The sequence below is a fragment of the Toxorhynchites rutilus genome, chromosome 1, assembly GCF_029784135.1.
Source record: "Toxorhynchites rutilus septentrionalis strain SRP chromosome 1, ASM2978413v1, whole genome shotgun sequence".
Taxonomy (NCBI): Eukaryota; Metazoa; Arthropoda; class Insecta; order Diptera; family Culicidae; genus Toxorhynchites; species Toxorhynchites rutilus.
This window is the reverse complement of record NC_073744.1, coordinates 22,228,974-22,245,222: the sequence shown is the minus strand read 5'-3', so window position 1 is coordinate 22,245,222 and position 16,249 is coordinate 22,228,974. Positions and strand designations below refer to the sequence as shown.

Below are 16,249 nucleotides of genomic sequence, written 5' to 3'. Positions count from 1 at the left end.
TGAGGGGCTCAGAATGAAAGGTGTAAGTGTAAGTGATTTGATCGATTTCTCTACATCGACTCTCTCTTTGGGTCATAACTTAGCTGCAAATACATTCCCTGCTGTATTTACCAACGTGGAAAATAGGTCAGAACCTCATCTATCGGATTCTATAGCAAACATAAATTGGAACGTTTTTACAGTTGAGTTATTAACTAAATAAAAAGTTGATGAAGAAAAATCGATCAATTCACTTACACCCCTTGCATTCTGAGCCCCTCATTTGGAATTGCTCTATTATTTCAAACTAGTTGCTTTTGTTGCAAGCAATATTGTTTCAGTGTAAGTCGAATCGTTTTCTAGCCATTTGTTGATAGTAATCAATGATGAAAGGTTCAAGAGAAGATACGGCTTTCATCGTAGGATACATTAACGCTGCATTAGCGTTCAAACCAGTGCATCACATCCCAGAAGAAATTGCAGTATTTGTTTGTCAATTTTTCTGAGCCCAACCATTCTTGTATGCACTCTATAAAATATACAATCCGAAAGTACCCAAATTCAAGACTTTTTCTTCTCTATTTCGAAAGTCGCGTAAAATGATCAATTCAAGTTAGTTTTATCGACACCAGAGGAAGTTTATTTAAAGTTATATTTTCCAGGTCTTCTTTAAAAGCTGCAAGTTCATCTGATACTTGAGAACTCCCAAGAATTTTGACGTCACGCAACGATTGGCCATCTCCTTCTATTCTTCATCCCAACATCTGTTACTAAGATCCATATGCAACTTCTTTATATTCTTGTTAAAAGATTGGTCGAAATCAACGACAATGTATAGCTTGTTTCATTGAGGTTAGATTTAGAATACGGGGCAATGCCAAACATAAACTTCACTTAGTTAGACTTTCATAGCTTTCTGGCTGTCATGAAACATTACAACCATGTCCTTTGAACACGTTCGTCGCCCAATGCGCTGTTTTTGAGCTTCTAGCGAAGCCCAAATTGCGGATGATTTATTAGATGACAACCAAACATAGTTCGTAGACAACTTTTACATGATCTAGTGAAATTTCTTTCTATTTGAAGACGAGTTGACAACAATAGCACATGCCAAAGTCATATTTTTCGGGTTTCGCTAAAAACTCCAGTACAAACCTTCTGTACTATAAATTGATAAAAAGTATAGTATAAACATTACATTAATATGATTATGATTTTATTATTTTTCTACATATCCTATAGTTACATTTAGGTGCCTATGCTGTCAAACTCCTTTCGAAAATCTTATTAAATTTGAACGAGGAAAGTGTCACCCATATCTGGGGGACGGGGCGACGAAAGGGTTAAGCAGTGCGGAGTGATTTGAGACACATAACTCTTTCCGGACACCACAGAATCTCTGTATCTCCACAAGCACTTTGATAACATGGTTTTGAAGCATGAATTTATCGATAGTTTTCGAAGGGAAAATGAAAGGAAATTTGTTGAAGTTGAACTGCAGGCACTGATTGCATAAGTAAGTGAGAGTCAAACTAGTCAAATACAATTGTATTGGTACCATTAACTGTTTAATTACTGCAATAATAAAAATTCTAATCTGCAGAATTGCATTTTTCCAGGTTGGTGACGAAAATCCCTGATATTCCCTGATTTTCAATGATTTTCAAGGTTTTTCAAGGTAGTCGACACCCTGAACTTCCAATGTGGGGCCATAATTTGGGCCCCGAATCCGATGTTCACAAAAATGTCCAATTAAACGTGTCGCATTACAGGTCTGTCCAATTACCTAAATGTCGCATCAAATGTAGCTTACTGTATATATAGACAATATTTATTCCCAGCTGTTTTGTGGCATCTCGCACAAATGGACAAAATCATTCAGTTGTCAGTGCAAGTCGATGCAATTTTTAGAGTGTAAAAAAGTTCACTGTTTACATAAAAGCCATCTTGAATCGGTTCCCATTTTTTGCTCGAAGTTACTATCCTCTGGTGTAAGGCACTAGACAAATAATTTGCATCATATTTATTGCAAATCAAAACAATCAGTGACACCTGTCAACCTAAGTGGTGCGGACTCAATCCACTTCATTTTCAAGCAAATTCATGTATGTTTTCAAGCGATTTCTTGCAATAAATTCTCAGACCACCATAGATTCACCAGATTCACCAGATTCACATATATGTTTGTAAATTTACAGACATATCTGTAAAATACTTTTGACATAGGACTATGTCTTTGATTTCTATATAGGGGGGTCACTCTACGAAAAATATAACGATTCATTAAGAGTTTTCAAACGCACATTACTCAAAACCGTTATTGTGACATATGTTGTGTATTATACCATTAGACAGGAAATTTATCCAGCATTTTTTTTTGCTTGAAACACGAACAGAAAAAAATAAACAATTTGACTAGTAAAATGGTTATGTTTTTTTCCGATTGCACTAACCACTCGCTTTCCTCCCCGACGGCTACATTCGGGCGTTAGCTCACAATGTGAGTCGGGCGTATCACGAGCTATTCACCATTTTCGGACAAACAGGCATTTATAAGTTGGCAGAATCAATAAAGGGATAATCTTGGAAGATGGTTTTGCTCTATTATCCCCAAAGTTCAATCAATTCGGGCTTAATTCACGTCTTCATCGTGTGGGTCTTGCTACTAACAATTTATGTAATTGTGGTCCAGGATTTCATAATATCGAGCATGTTGTTTGGTTACGTTAATAAACAATAAATTAATTTAACTGACTGCTGATTCAAAAGTTCTAAAGGATACACTCACGCATATCAGATTATGATATCTTGAGTAGTCGCGATCTTAATAATATGTTGTTTATATAGGTCTTCCTTAGAAGCTCGAATGCACTTGCTTATTCTTCTTTCCCTTGTCTATACTTAAGCAGAACTCAGCATCCAATGAGATCAGTTCATTACAGCAACTACACGAACTTCCCAAGAGAGCACCCATAGGATTCTCAATATACATCACCTGGCCATAAAGTTATTACAACCCCCGACAAATAATGGTAACGTGACAACGAAGGTGAAAATGCTATTTTTATCCTGAACAAATTTTTGTAGTCATAGATTTAATTGGCTTAGGCTTATATTTAGGAAAATCTTAACTATTTAGACTTGTGTTTAAAAATGATAAATGATGATGCGCACATTTTTGAACAGAATGTGGTTTCAGATTCTACCACGTTATCTTATCTGATCCGTAAAGGAAACAACTTCATTTTCAGGGCTTCCATTCGATGTATCCAAAGAGAAAAAAATACAAATTTTGAACAATAAAAAAATTCAATTCAAATGCAATTACTACGCACAATCACAGTCCTATGTCAAGATCTCGTCCGTGGCCCTAGGCTTAGACCTATCAACTTTTTATTTTTTTGCAGACTTTTTGGATACAACAATATTTCACAGGTTTATGAAAAATGAGAGGCTCTATTCATCAAATCAAAGATATTTTACCCACCGTATGACATAAAAAGTTTTTATATTTAGTTTTTATCAATACACATGACGTTAGTCCTATTTTTTGAGTCATTCATCAACATTTTGCCGCCCGGCGTAACCACAGTGGTTACGTGCTCAAAATAGGTCGCACCGCAGAGATGTCGTGAGAATAGTATCGCTCAGTGGCCAACGACAGTACTTCAGTATCTTTTGCATTCTGTTGGTGTTTTGTTCAGTAACAATAACTTGTACACGTCAAGGTTTTTTTTAAGATTTCATAATTACTTTTGTCCTGACATCATTGCACACTAAAGAGACGATACGATTCTTCACGATAAATGAAAAATTGCATTCATTTACTACAATACTATACATTTACTATATTATAATTCGAAATTTCATGACAGTGAGGGAACAGAGTCGAGAGCCTATGAGAACTATCGAAGAGATTGTAATTTTCCGATAATGTCAAGAACGGCCGGCGACAAACCAAGTAAACCGAATGAGCGCTGCCGGCGCCAAGCGAATCATTTTTTAGCAAACGTGCGGATGGCAACACGTGCGTCGCTAATTTACTCAAAAATGACTCTCCTAGAGGGGTATCTTTTGAGCAAACGACAATGAGTTAATTCTCAAAACCCTAACTGAACATCTTTGAGTAATATTAAGATTGACTACATCCAAGCGATAACGGAGACCGTTTCATCTTAGTCCTTAAGCATCCCTTCAACCTCGTACTGATAGCCTATATCTATCTATATAAATAAAAATGGAGGCCAAATCTGTTCGTAAGCGGAAAACCCGAAGGGATGGTCCGATTTTAGCCATAGGGAAGCAGCTCATAATAGATTATTCCTTGACAATCCCACCAAACACACAGCAGAACCTTCTGGCCGTTAATGAGGGCTTGGCCACCGTCTGAGCCGCTTCAGCGGGCTTCGACCACGACCGTTTGCGTTTCTCGTTGTCGTAAGTGACCCACTTTTCATCGCCAGTCACCATCCGCTTCAGAAACGGGTCGATTTTGTTGCGATTCACATGCGTCGATACGGTCAAAGATGTTTTTTTTTGCGTCAACGTGTGTGGCACCCATACATCGAGCTTCTTTGTGAATCCAAGCTTCTTCAAATGGTTAATAACGGTTTGATGACTCATCCCCAGCTCTTGGCCGATGCTACGGCTGCTACTATGCCGGTCTTTCTCGGCTAATTCAGCGATTTTGTGCAATTTTCGACGACAGGCCTTCCGGAGCGTGGCGCATCTTCGACGACCTCTACACCAGAACGAAAACGTTGAAACCATCGTTGTGCGGTGGAAATGGAAACTGTATCGGGTCCATAAACTGCACAAATTTTATTGGCAGCTTGAGATGCATTTTTGCCTTTGTCATAGTAGTACTGTAAAATATGTCGGATTTTCTTTTTATTTTGCTCCATATTTGCGACACTATAACTCACGAACGACTTAACCAAACAAAACACAGGCTATAGTATGACTCGATACAATGAATACAACTAGAACTACGCGCTTACAACGACACCTCGCGGAAATACCGCAGGACTTTTTTGACAGCCTAATAAAAATATAGCACTATCTAGTTCAAAGCCATGAAAACAATATCCTACTGATGGGGAAGAATAATCTTCAGAAGCTATCCTGTTAATTGCGATTGATTGAAAAATCACAAAACCAATTGTATTTGGTCACAGTGTTACATGGATAGAAAACATTAAAATAAACTCTTTCACATGAATGTATTTTTAAATTCCCAGAGGAACTGGCAGATTATTTTCAGTAACGATTAGATATTTCCACATTTTCCTCGAGCCCACCAGTGGTTTATGCTAACTCGATAACCATCTGTTAATAGCACTTGATTGAAACATATTTGGTCACAGTGTTACATGGACAGAAAACATTGAAATAAACTCTTTCACATGAATGTATTTTTAAATTCCCAGAGGAACTGGCAGATTATTTTCCGGATCTTTCTCGATGCTGAATGGCATCCAAACGGAAAGAATTCCGCGCGTGTATGTGTGTGTGTGTAGCGGCTGCTTCGATATCTTCCCGGGGAACCGATTGTGGCATCACTCTCCTCCTGATGGATTCATGTCTGGCCTAAGGTGCACAAACAGGCTCTTGGTGACACCGTTCATCCGCGCTTTCATGATAAACAAAGAGCTTCACCACAACAGCGACAACATGTTCCAATCGCTGTTCAATTAGAACTGAGTGGATTTCCGAGCGGCGCTCGCTTATATACCGATTGGTGATTTCAATAGCCTGTTTTGAAAGCAGTTTTAAGACTATTGAAACAAGTTTTTGGATCAAAAAGTAACAAGTATAGAACGCGTAGACATTTTATCTTTCGAATGAAGTGTTTATCATACCATTTCGTTCAGTTGTTTAGGAGCTATTAACGATCAAAATCTCGGTCTCCGGCGTAACGCTTTCGTTTTCGAAACTTTGATTTTACACCCCGGTTTAGAAATGAAAGACGTAGTCCTACGTCAAAAAACGATACTCAGTGAAAGGCTGCCTTAATACGAGAGAAAATGTTCGCGTAAGCTTTTATCGTATACCCCCAGAAACGTTGGGTGGATTTTTGCGGAAACGACAAACTAGTTCCGAATAAGGGTTCCCGTATCTGTGGAGTAAGTACGATGTTTGAATTATTGAAAACCAAAAGTGTAGCAAACCTTTCATACACATTTTCAGGATTATTTTGATAGAAATACATCGTTACATTTCAACCGGATAGGAAACCTCATGAGAAACCGTAATGCCTTCTCCACAATTAGGCCACCAGCACTAGCGGATCATAATTACGTGGATTTCATTTGGCCAGCTTCATTATCAAAGCTGTTTTCACCGACGTTAGAAAAAAAACGTCCCCAAAACATTTCACTTTTGATATGTATGTACGTACCGAAATTCGCCAATGTCGAATTTGGCTCCCACATTAAAATCTTGTAGTGGACTAAGCGTTATTCGTAGGTTGTTTATGTAGGTGTAGGAAGGTTCTGTCAAGTTCTGATACCATGCAATGTGAGATGCTCTTTGAAAAAGCAATGGTCAATTAAACAATTGACGGAAAAATGTAGTTCGTTCATCTTAAAAGTTTAATTATGTTTGCCTTTGATAACAATACAGGTCACACAATCAGGAGTGTTATAAGAAAAATAACACTCTTGATCGTTGGTTTTTTTTTTGACATTTCAGTTGGATCTTTTTTGACAGCCGTTTTGATTCAGTCCGCACTACCTAGCTGTCAACAAGCTTCCGAAAACCTCGAGCACTATTCTTGACCACATTTTCGGCTAACGGTGTGATGATATGATCTTTAGAGCATTTTTACAACAAACATGAAATGAGGGCTCGTCTTTCCCCATCAACATGCATTCAATGCAAACAGGTTCCCGATCTCGCGAAAATACGTTGTGCAAATTGTGTTGTTTAGTTTCGCAACTCGCAAGAATCCTTCAAAATTGCCACGTGATCCAACACACAGCTGGTACTTTGTTTATCAGCTAGCGCTGTTTTATTTTTTGCACAACTCTCAAAACACAGTGTTCAATTTTTCGAAATCGTTCCCACACCAACACAAGCAAACGGCCTTGCACAATGGCCAACAACAAACACACTCAAAGCCGCCGCTGCTGCTGCTGCTGTTACCATTTTTGACCGTGTGGCTGACTGGCTGACGATTGGGCCGCCGCGTTTGCGGAATCACTTTTGTTTTGTGTTGTGTTCACCTCCACCGTATCTGTTGCAACACCATAATAACACACAAGCATCATGAACTAACCTTTGGCTTATTCAACCATTTTCGCAGTGAATCCATCGTCAGCTAGGGAAGGCTCCTTCTGTCGTGGCTTTGTTGTGGTTTGTTATTCGTAGCGATATTCCTCGAGTAGGGGGTGGAAATCACCGAATACACCAGCTGCTATTGTACACTTTTTTCTCCTAGTTGCACGCGTATCAAACACCTAATCCATCAATCTTCAGCTCGCAGTGCCACAAATCCTGAATCACAGAACAATCATATTTGAGGCATGCAAACACATACGCAGCTGCTGGCAGGAAAACTATTTAGGAGATTCTTCCGAAGGCTTTCGGAAGCACCAAACACATTTTTTCTTCCACTCTTGGCGACTCCGATCCGCTGCTGCTCTTCTCTTATTCCTCAGCACCACGGGCGGATTAAAACGGGGCACTATTCACTTATTGCTCGCTTAAACTCGCGATCAAACGGATAAGCAGAGTGCTGCTTAAAATATGCTTTTATCACGTATGACACCCTTTTTATTCCTCACGCTCCGAATTGTGGCCCACTACAAAACATTTGAGGTGCGACGAAGCCACGACAAAAAAAAACAGGACAAATTGTGTCTGTTTCCCGACGACGGAATTATACCAGCAAAATAAGCTATTGCTGCCGCTGTTGCTGAGGCGTTAAATTTTTATTATAATAATAATATTGTTTTCATTCCCCGTCTTGCGTTTGCTTCGCGATTCTTAGCTCTATCAAGAGGCGAGTAAAATGTACGACTGAGCGAATTGAGTCACACGGTTTCCGTTTAGTCTCAACGATGATGGCTGCTGAACTGAGGCATGCAAAAACAGCAACTCTTGGTGTGCGTGTGTGCGTGCGACTTGACTTGACGGACGGCAGTGTGAAATGCGCAGGGATTTAAAAGACACCGCACTCACTCCCGGTGTAATACGAAACGATCCGTCACAGAAACAAATCTAAATAAATCTAATAAATCTCAAATTTTTTTTTTTAAATTTTACTTCAAACAAAACACATAACCACAAATTTAAACCCCCATATCCTATTTCTAATCACGATTTTAGGTGTTTTGTACAAACAATATTCAAATAATTATGCCGTTAAATGACAGATGGCGCTAGATCGAACTTTCCCCAGCAAACATTAAATCGTATAGTTTTGCACGTGCTAAGTCTTACAAGAAATCAGAATAAATCATAATCGCATATAATATCAATCAAAGTATGTATCGTGTATATTTGAAATCGCATAAAATGTGAAAAAAACTTCTATATACCATCATCAAATTAAGTCGCAATTCGGTATAATAAACATCAATTTTAATATGTCCATTGTCGTAAAATATATTTAATCCGGATCATATGCGTATATTACGCTGATGCAGTTTGGGTGTCGTATAAGCGTATAATTTAAATCGATTCAGTACTGTAGTAAATCGTGTTGCATGCTGAAGAAAATCATGAAACAGTAAATCATATTAGATCCTAATAAAGAACATATTACATCATATTGAAATGTCAATGATGCACTCGAAAGTTTTAATCGCTGTTGAATTAAATTTCAGATAGCCGCGCGAGATAGCTGGTGGATCTGTGGCATTTCAAACATTCATATTCCACTCCCAACACAAGTCAATCAAACAATTATTATTTCTACGAACATAAATACTCATACATATATAAAAATGGCGATTCGTGAGGTTGTAATAAACATTTCACGAAAATATTTTGCGCCATTTGTTTTTTCTATGTCTGTAATAAATCGTATATAAGTATGGCAAAAGTCGTATTTGGTACTTTGACAATTAATGAATATACTCATATTAGATCGCAATTCAATTCCAACATAATCGCTATTATAGCCGGTCAAAGTTGCATATTCATCCAAACAAATTCGGTAAGCATTTGCCATGTATGTATATGGCCTCCACTTTTGCATGCATATGCCAGTTAGGCGCATTATATGCCAACCAAATTATAGGGCATATGATGTTATATATACGCTTGTTATGCGATTTAATGTTTGCTGGGATATTACGCTGATGCAGTTTGTGTGTCGTATAAGCGTATACTTTAAATCGATTCAGTACTGTAGTAAATCGTGTTGCATGCTGAAGAAAATCATTAAACAGTAAATCATATTAGATCCTAATGAAGAACATATTACATCATATTGAAATGTCAATGAAATGCTGATGCACTCGAAAAAGATGAAATGCACTCGAAATTGCTGACGTTCGATGAAAGTAACAACGACAAACATCCCTTCTAATGAAATATGCAGCAGCACGAAGTGAATTACGCCATTGAACGCCAATCTTAGATATATACCACATCGAATTTGGCACATTGCATCGCATCGCTTTGCAAGGTTGCCAGATTGATTTATTATATTTATTATAATAGTAATCAGAATTTAGTTGGATATGATTGTTAAAACAAATTGTACAGTGAAAATTGTAATAAAAATAATTTAAAATTGAGATAGTTTCATTGATATTCATTTATTTTTTATTTTATTATTCCAGTTCATTATATATTATATATTTGGTTCCTATGATAGGGAAATCAAAGATCCATTTCTTTGGATCATAGTGAAATAATAAAATCGGCAACCCGGAATGACTGATCCTACTGCATAGAATGTATTAGGTTATATCATATCGAATCATATGTATGAGTTTTAACCGCTGTTGATTTAAATTTCAGATAGCCGCGCGAGATAGCTGGTGGATGATAATCCAGACAACCGGAGTTCGAACCCACATCGGAGCAGTTTTCACCAAACATCAATCTGTGCCATTTTAAACATTTATATTCCACTCCCAACACAAAAAAAAATAAATTATTATTTCTACAAATATAAATACTCATATATAAACATGGCGATTCGTGAGGCTATAATAAACATTCTATGAAAATATTTTGCGCCATATGTTTTTTTTTTCAATAACTGTAATAAATCGTATAAGAGTATGGCAAAAGTCGTATTAGGTGCGTTGAAAATTCATGAATATATTCATATTAGATCGCAATTCAATTCCAACATAATCGCTATTATAGCCGGTCAAAGTTGCATATTCATCCAAACAAATTCGGTAAGTATTTTCCATGTATGTATATGGCCTCCACTTTTGCATGCATATGTCAGTTAGGCTCATTATATGCCAACCAAAATGTAGGGCATATGATGTTATATATACGCTTGTTATGCGATTTAATGTTTGCAGGGTCATCCACACATTCGCAATTAATCTCATTTCGTCTAAAGCCAGGTGTATTGCCGGCGAGCTGGAAGTATTTTTGAATGAACAAAACGAATTATTGAAAGATCACACTTGCTCGGTTTACAAAATGACAACCACTTTATTGTCATCAATTCTGATAAAACATCTGCTGGAGAGCACGTGTCTAGATTCAGTGCGCAAGCGTTACTAAAATCATAGAAGATGTCTGCACAATGACGCGAGAAATAGTGATTCGAAACAAAACAATAAACGAATTTCATGCCAACTTGACTGGCCGTTGGCAGCACCATCTCAGATAGCAGTGAAGCGTTGTGGGTGTAAAGACATGGGTCATTTAAGCAACTTTGCATACTTGAAATATTCGAAAAATATTTAGACTACTTTTTGGAAAAACCAAATTTTTTTCTTAATTTTTTACAAAAATTTATAACTTAAAAACTATGATACTTACAAAATTCTTGGCAAAGTATGAAATGTAGGAAATTATTTAAATTTTCACAAAAAAAACACCACAAATTTTTGGAAAAAAATTTCACTGACAAAAAAGTTATTTTAAAAATTAAAATTGATTTTTCTCAAAAACTTTTTTTTTTAATTCCCAAAAAATATATATAGGGTTGGGGAAAAAGAAATGTCGTATTCCTGACCGAAATTTGACGCATTATTTAACATACTTAAAATTATCCAATTTAAGTCAAATATGCTTCGTTTATAAAACTGAGTCAGTGCCAAACTGACTCTGTAATAAAAAAAAACATTTTCAGTTTCACGAATGCGGTGGTTTGTTGGTGTGCGTTATATAGTCCGATTTGTTTATATTTGCGATGACAAATGTACAGTGTCGACGCCTGGTGGCGATATTTATTCTTGGGAGGTAAATTATTCTCTATCAGATCTGAAGGGCCAAGTGCAGTGTAAAAATATAAAAGTTTGAATGAAAATTTTTACTTCATATTGTTTGATTACCTAACACATGTAGTTCTGACACTCACTTAACCATTTGTCGATGTATTTCCTGTTTGTTCCACAAATAATTACTATTATAATATAAAATCATCATTAGACACAGTTTTCGTCCAATATGTTTCTGTGATATTGGAAAAAAACCACTTATTTCATCAGATAAAATAAATATTCGATACGTTAAAGTAAATTTTCATTCATAATTTTGATTTCGAATATCAGGGAGGGATATTCAGGTGAATATGAACACCTGAATATCCCTCATTATTTTCGCCTCCCAATGATAGCACACATTCAGCTCGCGCAGTCCGAAGACATCGGTCGCAAATTTGTTCGCGTCTATCATACAGTGGAGATTATACCGTTATCAGTGGCTGTAGCGTGTGCCGTATCATCGCTGTGTGTGCTTTATCATCGTCATCGATTCCATCATCGTGTGGTGGTGCGATTCACCGTTGCAGCTGTACCGAGCGATTGCCACGCGGTTCGATTGGGACACCGTTTCATTTCATTCGCATTGGTGTGAGATTTAGGTATAATATATATATTAGGTTTAGGAAGATAGAAGAATCCAAAATTATATTATTTCATATCTGCCGTAATGGCAGAAGGTCAAGTTGAAATGGAGATTGAAACTACTGTTTCCTCCTCACTAGCTACAACGGGATCTGGGAAGTCGCTCAAACGCGTTCCCCCCTCAGAAGATGTCTCTTCAGAGAAAGAGTTAATTAACCTCAACAAGCCTCCCTCAAGAAAATTGGCAAACTTTTCCTCTTCGCCCCCTCAATCTCCCGCTTCCGTTCAACTCCCGAACTTGCCTCCCAGTCCTACTGATCCCGCTCCCGCTCAACAATCGACCTCGTCCTCCCCCTCAGTTGTTTCCTCTCCTCGTGTCAAGGCCTATCCAGACGATGCACCTGGAGCTGGTCCATGGGTTGTTTTTTTCCGGCCCAAACCTAAAGGAAAATCTATTAATGTCATTCAGGTTTCGAAAGATCTGGCAAGATTTTATTCCTCCGTGGTCGAAATCTCTAAGGTTAGGCCGAACAAACTGCGTGTTGTCGTGAGTGATCGGAAACACGCAAATGCAATTGTGATCGACGAGAGGTTCACCCTAGAGTATCGTGTCTACGTGCCCTCCCATGACGTAGAAATCTCGGGGGTGGTAACTGAAACGGGTCTGACGTGCCAATTGATAAAAGAAGGAGTTGGTAAATACAAAAGACTCCCTTTGGTGGGCGTTACAATTTTGGGCAGTCGCCAACTAGGTAAAGTATCCCAAGAAGAGGGAAAAACGAAATTCACGCCGTCAGACTCGTTTCGAGTAACTTTTGCTGGTTCGGCCCTCCCTGACTACGTCATGGTGGACAAATTGAGACTGCCTGTGCGACTCTTCGTGCCAAAGCCCATGACTTGCAACAAATGCAAGTCAGTTGGTCACACTTCAGATTATTGTGCCAACAAGGAGCGCTGTGCAACTTGCGGAGAGCAACATGTGGGGGAATCCTGCAGTGCGACTGAGCATAAGTGTCCATATTGCGGGGGATCCCCACACGTGCTCTCAGTTTGTGAAACTTACAAGAGTCGCTGGGAGAAACAGAAGCGCTCTTTGAAGGAACGCTCAAAACGCACTTTTGCAGATATTTTAAAGGGCGCTTCTCCACTTGCCCAACAACAATCAATCAACACTCAAAATGTCTTCGCCACGTTGCCCGTTGACGAAATGGAAGCGGACACAGCTAACGGGGGCACACCGTTCATTTTCCAAGGGAATCCCCGGCGCAAAAATGTGACCACTCCCAAAGTTCAAGGACAAGCCCCACCGGTTATACCCCCTGTTAGCATGTCTAAAAAATCGAGTGCAGCGGACAAGCAAAATCAGGTTCCTCCTGGCTTCCGTGGGAATGGTTCACCTTTGAACGGCCCAGCACTCGAGGGGACATCAAAAACCCCAACTGTCCCTGTTTTTCCGTCTAGTTCAACTTCCCAATCGGGATTTATAAAGTTGACTGACCTTGTGGATCAAATCTTCACGTGTTTTAACGTTTCCGACTCCATCAGAACCATTGTCATCTCAATGCTTCCAGTGTTAAAGACAATTTTGCAGCAATTGATGCAAACATGGCCCCTTCTTGCAATGATTATCTCTCTTGATGTCTAATTTAAATAGAGAGGTCGGAGATATCACTGTTTTACAGTGGAATTGTCGTAGTCTTATCCCTAAATTGGATACTTTCAAATTTCTAATTCATAAATTCAATTGTGATGTTTTTGCTCTGTCCGAAACCTGGCTCTCTTCTCAAAATGATCTCTCTTTCCACGATTTTAATATAATACGCTTGGACCGCGATGACAGATACGGAGGGGTACTATTGGGGATTAATAAGTGCCACCCATTTTTTAGAATTGACCTTCCACCTATTGGAGGGATAGAAGCTGTTGCTTGTCATGCAAACATCAGAGGCAAAGACCTCTGTATTGTCAGCTTGTATTGGCCTCCGAGAGCTGCGGTTAGCCGCAAGCAACTTGTTGACATGTGCTCACACCTTCCTGAGCCACGATTGATCTTGGGAGACTTCAACTCTCACGGAACTGCCTGGGGGGAACAGTACGACGACAATCGTTCATCGTTGATATATGACCTTTGTAACAGCTTCAATATGACCGTTTTGAATACTGGGGAAACAACACGTGTACCTAAACCTCCTGCTAACCCAAGTGCTCTTTGTAATATGATCACGCTTAAACCCAACTCATCAATATTCAAGACCTCTAAGGCAATAAACCACCCCCGAGGGCGCTGGGCGATATAAACATAAAATGTGATACGATACCCGAGCCAGCAATCTGGCCCAAGGGTTCGTTTACTATTTATGATTGTATAACTCGACGCGCACCAACGGCAGCGGCGAGTTTGTCTTCCTTCCGCCCCGCTGCGAGTTTAGCTAGCAGCAGAAATTTAACCAAACATGTGGCGCGCATCCGGCACACATGTTTCAGCACTTTCTTTTCCTATTTACTTTGACCCACAAAGAAGTGCTTTCTCTCTCTCTCCGAAGAACGCGTCTGACCAAGGCCATCACAGCCCACTCTAACTGCTGGTGCGATGCTCCGCCCAGCATAATTTGTAAATATTCTGTGTAGAGTTTAAGCCTATTTTTGTAAACTAGTATTTAAGCCCCGAGAGTCTTTTCTTTGGACACAGATGTCAGTTGACAATATACAGTAGAGAGGCGACGCTTGTACGAATAGCGTTTGTGTTTATTAATTTACCAAATCCGAAAGTCGACGCCACTGAATGGCGTAAGATCCTTCTTCTCGTTTACATGGCGACCAGTGACACCGAGTCACTTCGGAACTAGTGAAAAAGTGCAAATGGCCCGCGTGATGGCAAAGTGGCAAATGGCCAGTTATCGCTATCGTTACAGAAACCAATAGCCGCGCTCCACGATCAGTTAACCAAGTTCTACGATCAGTGAACCGATTCCGTGATCGCGTGTTGAAGTCAGCCTAAAATGCGGACCTTGGACCCGACTGGTTATTACTGAAAAATTCTCTACAAAAAAAAAAAAAGAAGTTAAACGAACTTTTGAACCGTCCCGGGTGCAGTGTGAGTGCGGGTAATTTGAATAAAGAAAAATTCGGTGAAAATCGCCAAGAAGGCGAAGAAATTGAACCCCACGAAAAACCGTTAGTGTAAAGTGGTTGTAACCACGTTGAAGTGAAGGACGAATGACCAGTGTACGAGCATAAAACATAAGTGGAACCACAATCGTACAGCGGACAGTGAAGTAGTGGAACAGAATAAATAGCAGTTACAAGCCAAGCAGTATTTCAAAAAAAAAATGAACATCGATTTGGATCCAACTGGACACCCCTGAGATCTGACGGACGCAGAGGCACCCACGCCCCCCCCACCCCCGAGAAGAGGACACTTGCGGAGAAAACGTGGCGTAAGTCAGACTCGAGTTAGTCTAATCCTTTTATATACGGATATCATGTAATAAATTTATAGTCGAGGCACAAAATATTTTTTATCGTAATACCCACGCGGCAGTAGGAATAGGTAGTAGGAATTAGAAAAAAAAAAAAAGCAATTACAATACCCACAAAATTGGTTTTACATATGTACCGTTGAAAATGGGGTTATTTAATACCAAACCCGTTAGTAACACGGGCGACGCTCAAATCCAAATTTTAAATCACCTAGAGAACCACAGTGTAATGCACGAAGCTCAAGGAGCGATTATCTGCGTCACACTTGCCCTCATATCCATACTACTAATTTCGAAAATATACAAAGCATATAAGGCATGCATGAATGCACATGCTATGCAAGCGGCAAAAGCTCACGCAGCCGTAGTCGACACCGTCTGAAGGAATTCGAAAATTTTAAAACATGCGTTCGAACGCAGCCTCAGCATAATAAATTCTTTACCGATAACCATTTTTCCTTGTCTCCTTGAATGGACGAAGTAACAAAGCTCATCCAATTGAATATACAAAAACTAAAACATATACACCTGACTATACAACAGGAACTGGTCAGAAAACTAAGGAAAAGTACCTTAGCCAAACGCCTCACGGAAGCGGAAGCGCTTGTGAAACAGATTAAAAAATTGTCGTCTACGTTACTAGACACAACCCACGGCTCAGAAATCATAAAAATAACCGAAAAGGCGGACCAACTTTTGAACGCAATTAAGGCGTCAATCGAAAAGGGTAGACCAAGAACACTCAAGGAAATTGCGCTAGCCGTCCTATTTTGCCTCAGGTTACAAAGAAAACCGAAA

General features: G+C 39.1%; 1 protein-coding gene across 2 annotated transcripts in view; it reads right to left on the bottom strand.

Annotated features, from left to right (window-relative positions):
* The window catches only part of LOC129776445 (lateral signaling target protein 2 homolog), a 68,606-nt gene extending 60,549 nt beyond the window's left edge, over positions 1-8,057 (bottom strand). For both annotated transcript variants that reach the window (XM_055782111.1, XM_055782118.1), the window contains exon 1: positions 7,259-8,057. In XM_055782111.1, coding sequence (XP_055638086.1) covers positions 7,259-7,294 — 36 coding nt within the window. In that variant the 5' untranslated portion in view covers positions 7,295-8,057. The remainder of the gene's footprint in view (positions 1-7,258) is intronic.
* Positions 8,058-16,249: the final 8,192 nt, after the last annotated feature.